This window comes from Amaranthus tricolor, chromosome 8, assembly GCF_026212465.1.
Source record: "Amaranthus tricolor cultivar Red isolate AtriRed21 chromosome 8, ASM2621246v1, whole genome shotgun sequence".
In the NCBI taxonomy this organism is placed as follows: domain Eukaryota; kingdom Viridiplantae; phylum Streptophyta; class Magnoliopsida; order Caryophyllales; family Amaranthaceae; genus Amaranthus; species Amaranthus tricolor.
This window is the reverse complement of record NC_080054.1, coordinates 6,751,163-6,759,273: the sequence shown is the minus strand read 5'-3', so window position 1 is coordinate 6,759,273 and position 8,111 is coordinate 6,751,163. Positions and strand designations below refer to the sequence as shown.

The window sequence follows — 8,111 nt, the reverse complement described above, 5'->3', positions numbered from 1 at the left end:
CGTCGATTATTATCCATAGAACTTACATGTTATACATTTCATTAATACTTCAGTCTTAATGCATGCACAGGGCATTGCATCTGTCATCAGCTCCACCCAAGAGGAGTTTGTACGGGAGATTGCCTAAGGCATACTCTTAGGGACACAGTTTAAGCACTTCATTCCAGAAGTCGCTGTGCCCGACACCACTATGGACGAGCAGGGGTTATCTCCTCATCATGCCGATGTTCATCTTGAGGAGGTAGACTTAACGTGCCTCGACTATGGTGCCGGGTCCTCACAGGGTGCTGGATCATCACAGTATCAATCACCTCCCCTACCCGAGCGTCATGCGACGACCTCTTACTATCGTAGAAGGCGTCGTAAACCGTCACAGTTAGACAGGGTACAGGAGCAGGATTAGCAGTAGTATACTGTTTGTATATATTGAACATTAGTGACATTTTGTATATATTGAACATTTGTACATATTCAATATACATTTGGACTTTTGTGTATAATTTGTAATATATATGTAGATGTATATATTTTTATCGTATTATCACTCGTTTATTATGAATGAAATGATGTTAAGTACTCAGAGTTTTCGGCGATGAATCATTCCGCCAAGAATGCAGTATGAATTTAATCAAAAACAAACAGACAATCATATTCAAATAGGGAAAATGCTCTCAAAAATTCAACACAATTTCATTCATGTTCAACGAATCCATATCAAATTACATAGTACATTCATTAAGTTAAACCACAGCCGTCAACTAATATTGCTTCTTCAACTTTCTTATAATTCTTTCAATTTCTTCTTTCCTATGTTCCATATCATCTATTTGTCTCTTGAGATTCAATACCTCATCTTTAAGCTCTTGTTTTTCTTTTTCAAACGATTTGGCACCCTTCGCAGTAACCCATTTAAAGTACGTGCATCCGAATCCTTCATCCAAGTAGAAAGGACAAGCAACAAAATCACGGCCAGCATCGACGTCGCTCCAATCTGTAAATCTCAACTTCATAACCACAATCACAGAGCTCTTCAATAGAATGCTCCTGTAACATCTACGGAACACATATGATTTAGTAACATAAGTAAACATTCAAAACTAATATTAACATTTTTAAATTGAGAATAATACTAACATAATACTTTATGTTACCTTCAAAATCGATTAACTAGAACAAGAATGATGGAGTTTGGATACAATAAAGTAGATAGATGATGGAGTTATTTATAGAACATAATAACGGCTATTTTCAATTTTATAACGACTATTTTTCAAGTTTACAACGGTTAATTTAAATCATACAAAAAGATCAACAAAAGTCAAACCTAGTCAAGGGATGTGTCGCTGTTAGTAACAGCGACATTATGTTTGACCAGTCAAACATTAGGTCGTTGTTATTAATAGCGACATATCTCTTGACTAAATTTTTGACCATTTCTTTTAATTCGCTGTTAGTAAGTGCGAGTATATACCAAGCCTAGGTTTGGAGGCAAGGACGCTTATTTTAGGAATAAAGTTTAAACAAAGCTTGTTTTTTGAATAAAGTAGTTAAATAATCTACTTTTTTTTTTTAATTTTCTATTTAATTCTACGCTGATAAATATCCCTTTGGCCAATAAATATATATAGATATTGATAATTTAAGTAGCACTATAACCATTGGAGTAATAAGAATAAGAACAAAAAAAAATCCTTCATTACTGGATCATACATTCTGGCCCTGAAAATTGGGGAAATACTGCTAAAGAAAGAGTATATTTGAAATGTTTTACTTTGTAAAAACACAGCCATGAAAAATATATACATTTCATTAATATGGTAATTTAAAAAAGTGCTTTCTTGCTGACAGAAAATTTATCCAAAACATGAGAAAAGGATCAACATTGATTTTCGGGCAGCTTCTTCTACAAGACCGCGATGAAAAAAAGTCCAAATGATGATACCTGTTAAACATGTAAAAAGTCATACGTGTAATCCTAAGCTCCTATCTAAAATGCGTAAAGGTAAAGGATCCTTCCAGTATCCAGCACAAGGCAGGGTTCAGGTGGATTTTTTTTTTCCTGAAAGATGCGAATAAATCATACCCGTTCCTTTAAGGAGAGAGTAAAGAGAGATGCGAGCAGTCAAGAACCCCCAACTAATACCTGCGCCCAGTAAGGGTTGAACCCCAAACCTTCTGTTCCACATACAGATGCTCTATCCCATTAAGCCACAAACACTTTTGGTTTTCTAAACTGCGTATACGAGCAAAAAGACATTTCAAAGTATATATTTTTCATTATTGCAATGTCATCCTCCCAATTGAGACGAACCTGGAAAGAGGGAACTATATCATAAGGCAAAGACATTCAGTGGCAACTCCAGAACTCTCAGCCACGAAATGTAGCATCTACCTCATCGCGCAGCTTTACAGCTAAGTCAGCATTTCCATTTAGGAAAAGGCCATTGCACAACTCCGAAACGACTGCAGAATCAGGAACCACACTTCTTCCTAGCATTTCCCTCAACACCCCAATTGCTACATCAAAATCCTTATTATGACAGAAGCAAGAGATCAAAATCCCATATGTTTTACTGTTTGGATAACAACCACTTCTAATCATACTTTTATACAGTTCGAACGCACGTTCTGAGTTCTTTCTCATGCATTGTCCCAAAATAAGAGCATAATAAGTTGAGGAATTAGGGACTAAATTCTGCTTGTCAAGTTCTTTAACCACAAAGGCGGCTTTCTTGGTCTTACCCTCGTTGCAGAACCCCAAAATCAAAGCATTATATGTCACAATGTCCGCCTTTACACCGAATTTCAGCATATCTTCATAAAGCTCATAACCCATCGCACTATTACCCAATTGGCTATATCCATTAATCAAAGAATTATATGTTATTGTATTTGGAGGTATCTCGACTGATTTCATCTCATTAAAGACCTTGTATGCGTCCTGCAATTTCCCTTCTTTGCAATATCCATAGATAAGGGTGTTATAAGTAACAACATCTCGCTTCAAACCATTTTTTTCCATGGAGGATTTTAACTTCAAGGCAGAGGAAATCAAGCCCTTATCAGAATAGCCTCCAATAAGTGTATTATATGAAGCAACAGTAGGGAAGATTCCCATGCTTGTCATATCATGAAACACCTCCAAAGCCCTTTCTAAATTTCCTAACTTACAATAAGCCGAAATAACCATGTTCATAGTATACACATTCGGCAAAATTTTACATTTCTTGATTTCCCTATAAAAAGATAATACTATATCCACCCTATTAAAACTAAGCAAGGAACTCATAAGTGCATTGCACGACTCGATCGTAGGTAAAAACCCATAATCTTTCATCAGGCAAAAGGTATCAGTAGCATATCTAAACTTCTTCATATGGGCAAGAGTCTTAAAAAGTGCATCAAAAACACAAGGGGATGAATCACACAATCGATACGAGTATAATATTGCCTCAAACAACTTAATATGCAACTCAATCGAGCGCGAATTCAGTATATTCTTCATAATTTCTTGAGTAGACTTAAATTTTCGGTGCTTTGTCAGAACATGGAGAATCATGGAATGAGTTTCAAGGTTATGGAAATTAGGTTTTTTGAGATTAACCCACTTATAAAACTCATATGAAAGTACGTAATCCTTCTTAAGCTTTAACAATACATGTTTAAACCTAAATGGGTTCAACCCACTTGATAAATCCTCTAATTTTTCCCACTCAGAATGTATGAGATGGCTATATGCCACATTCACAAAATCAAGATCTTGACCTTTAGGTTGAGGTATTGTTCCATGAGGAATGGGTAATAAATTTCTCTTATTTTTTGCTGAACTACCCAGTAGTGAAGAATTGCTCAAACTAGACATTTTCATTGCAAAGCAAAGTAGTAAACCTAAATCATCAAAAGGGGTATCTTAATTGTAGTGGTTTGGGATAAAAACTCGTGCTGAACAATTATGGAGGACAAATTAGCAAAATTCAATGAACATTATAATCATCCATATCTGCAAACCAAAGTCGAATGAGAACTCCTTGATAATGGATCAGTTCAAACAATTATCCATTACTAAAGTCATTAATTAGAAATGATAAAAGATTGTAATCCAAAATAAAGAAAAAAAATGATAAAACACATAAAAGAACTCATCATTTTACAACTTCAAATACATTCTGGAAAAACAATTGGAATTTAACATTAACATATATCCATGACTAAGTCCAACCCTTCCCTAATTACATGACCTTCGTAAAATGCAGCAAGTGTCCTAATCCTAAAATAAATCTCCTAATACTAACACTTCATAATTAAGCAAAATGTCCTAAACTCCTAATCACATTACCTCTTTAAAATGAAGTAAGTGTGGCAGTGGAAGCCATGAAAAAAAGCTTGAATTTAAAAGCACTTTCATTAATGGAGTTCGAATTAAAATGGGGATTCGAATTGAAATGGGGATTCTTAATTGAATCCCTTTCATTAGTATATGACTCTAATTAAAATGGGTGTTAATCGAATTGAAGAAGTGCAAAATTACCTGAATGTCTTTGAAAATGGAGGGAGCCAGGGAGGCACCAAGCAGGAAGAATGAGGACTGAGGGAGGCGAGTCAAGCAACAAAACACAAAACCCTAACCGAATATTATTCTACTTTTCTCATTTGCTTTTTAGTTACTATTTACTAATCACTTTCAATCAATCAATAATCATCATCAATAAAATATATTAATGACAAAACAACTTAGAACATGTATCACATCCTGATTAAAAATTATTCCATCTGATTTCTATTATTGACATAAAAATTTTTGATACTTTACTTTATATTTACTGAAACAATTAACATATCAAAATATGTAATATAATATAAAATATACTAATGACAAAACAACTTGGAACACCTGTTACATTCTTATTAAAAAATTTTTCGCCTATTTTCTATCATTGACATGAAAATTTTTTATACTTGACTTCATTTTTAACAAAACAATTAACATATCAAAAAATGTAATATTTGTTGATTGGCTATAAAGATATGTAATCTATTGACACTATATTTCCTTATGTAAACCTGTAATTTTTTACCCCAAATCATAAAGAAAATTAAAACTTGTTTCATGAAACCATTATCAAAACTGAAGTGATTCAACCAAAAAAGACAAAAATAAAATATTAATTAGTCTATTTTCATATATACAATCTTAAGTCTCAAGCTCAAAAATTATATTATATTAGTATGTTATATTCGATTTATATATTTTATTATTCATTTAAAATTTTTTAATAAGTAATTATACGTGACAAAAATCTACAAATTAAAATAAAATATAATATATTGAGTGAAAATCTATAATCTTTCAATGATAGAATCATACAAAAAAGAATAATTTTTAAATAATAAATAGAGTAGTTACAGCATGTTAAAATTGCAGTAATCAAAATTTAATAAAAACTATTGACGTATATTTCTTAACTTACTTCGATTTAATGATTTCATTAATATAGCTTATCGGTAATCAATTTGACAAATTTTTATGATTGATGGTATTTTTTCTCTATTTTTTCACATATATATTTTAATATAATTGTATAACAAATTATTTCTTCGCTTTGATAATTATATTTTTATAAAAAATACAAAGATTTAATAATTAAGTTTATATTCCACATGAATTAATATTATAAAATAATATTAATATAATCATATTAGTAAATGTTTATAGTATTCGTATTTTAAATGGGAATCTATCTAATTTGTATTATAATCTTAATCTATAAGTTAAAATATGGTCAAATGAAATCTTGTTTTTATTCGTCTTAATGTAAGGATTATTAATATAAAATTTATTAGTGATATTAACAATTATAATGTTGTATCGACAAGTGTGAAAATATAAATGGGACAAGTAGTTTGAATAAGAGGGAGTATTATGAAATGGGATGATGACATAATGTAGGCATCCCGTCCTTTTGGTCCAACACAATTTTTTTTTATGAAATATTATTATTCGGATATCCATCAATGTTATATTTTTCGAATATTTGCAATTATCTGATACATACCTCGGATATCCGACATGTGAACGAATAGTCGGATATTCGAAAAGTTTAAAATTGATATCCGAATGGTAACCAATGTCCGATTATCGATCGAATATCCAATCCGAATTTGAATTTCGGATCAGATATCCTAAAAAACGGTTCAGATATCGAATCGAATTATCGGATATTCGGATCATCAGATACTTTTACTCGGCCCTTTCATATTTGATAGGATACAGGTGCATGCCATTCTGTTTGAAAAATCGCGTACAATATATTGTGAAGTTTTGATGGTCCTATTGGTTAATGGTTATAATTGGTGGTAATGGAAATAATTTATAGTGTAAATTTTTAATGATATATATATCATGTCATTACCATAGTAACGAAAGTTTGAGTGGTAATGCATTGGAATGAATTTTGTGAAGAAAATGAGCTTGTTGATGAAAAATAAGTATGGTCATTAAATTTATCAAAAGACATTCATACCAAAATTACACTAACGTTTCATTGTCATTTCCACAATTAGTACCGGTTACCAAACGAGCTGTGAATGAAATAATAAACATTTTAAAAACTTCCAAAATAAACTTTATGGCAAACAAATTTGTACAATAAACGCCTGTTTCCGAGTTTGAGGTAGGCTTACTCTCTTTTTGTAACAACGAACAAAATTCCAATAGTTGGTTTTATTGGTGTTGATTGATGAATGATGATTTATAATAGAAGTTTAGATTAGGGATTATTTCAATACTAGTAATTGAGCATGGGTTGTGGAAGTAGTAAACCTAAGGCATTTGAAGTAGTAAACCTTGAAGAAGTAGCCATAGAAAGAGAGAAGGAAGAAGAGAGAGAAAAGGGAAGAAGAAGAAGAAACTAACCATGGTTGGTTTTTTAATAAAATTAACGGCCCTTAATGGAAAGAACTTAAAAAGTGTCATGTTTGTAATTAGCAAGATAGTTTGGGGGTACCATTGGAATTACGAAAAACATGAGGGTACCAAAGATAAAGTGTAATAACACAGGGGTACCATTGATAATATCCCTTAATCTTATTATCGGTAATAGAAATGGTGTTATCTTTGAACATGAAATAATTAGGGTTTGATTTAGCAATGAAATTACTAGTAGTGTGTGTGTGTTGTATGCTACTTTGGTGGTGTGGTGATTAATTGAATAATCTTATAAGTTGTTTTAAGACTTGGTTGATTATTGTTGTGATAATTAGTAATGATTTTGATTATAATTAACTATGGTTATGGTTTGGTTGTTAATTGGGAGTAATAGTTGCTAATTGTTGTGACTTGATTGTTATAGATTGCAAGTACTCCTAGTAGGTCTTCATTGAAGTTATAAATGCATTATTTTAGTAAAGCCAAGAGCATAATGTCAACTAATCGTCGAGGGTTGCTAAAATTACTCGTCATGTTGTTTTGATTATAGTTCTTTCTAGCTTGGAAAATGTAACAAATGTTATCGCGATTCGATAACTCTAAGATTTGCCTTATCGTTATATTAGTGTTATATTAGAAATTATAAGGCTTAGATGTGATTAGTTATTTTTGGGCAACGCGAACCGATATACTCAAAATTAGTTTATGAAAAGGAACGATTCACATATACTTTTTACTTTTAATTTGATGAAAAGACTTATGTTGTGTTGAATTAATGATTTTGACTTGTATTGAATGAGTTGTGTGCATGCTAGAGTAATCGAAAACACATGTTTAATGGGTAATAGTGGTTACTTTGGTATTTAGTTGGTATGAAAAAGTAGTTAAGGGGACTTATTAGTTCTACTCTTAACTATATAGGTGCACATTTCATAAGAGGCAGGTAGGACTTTAATTGGGTGATTTTTGTGACTTTTTGATCGTGTAGTGACGCTTACAGGTATGTACAAGCAGTAATTAACAATTGTATTCATTGTTTCAAAGGATTATCAATATTTCATGATTATATGCATCGTATTGGAATTATAGAGCACCGAAAAGTAAGCTATGCTATCAATTAGTGATAATAGTGGTATAAGCAAGTAGAATGAAAGCATTAGAATACTATGAGAACAAATTCCTAAAT

At 31.7% G+C, this 8,111-nt stretch overlaps 1 protein-coding gene across 3 annotated transcripts in view; it reads right to left on the bottom strand.

Moving 5' to 3' along the window:
• Window positions 1-666: 666 nt before the first annotated feature.
• LOC130820208 (pentatricopeptide repeat-containing protein At4g26680, mitochondrial) overlaps window positions 667-8,111 on the bottom strand; it is a 25,570-nt gene continuing 18,125 nt past the window's right edge. The window contains exons 1-2 of one of the 3 annotated variants that reach the window (XR_009045132.1): window positions 4,529-4,615; window positions 667-1,053 (exon numbers count right to left, since the gene is read on the bottom strand). Coding sequence is in view for 2 of the 3 variants with exons in the window: in XM_057685489.1 (XP_057541472.1) it covers window positions 2,369-3,868 (1,500 nt within the window). In the remaining variant the exon portion in view is untranslated. Of the gene's footprint in view, window positions 1,054-1,560; window positions 4,001-4,528; window positions 4,647-8,111 lie in introns of those variants that run through there. The other 2 variants (XM_057685489.1, XM_057685488.1) reach the window with 2 other exon arrangements.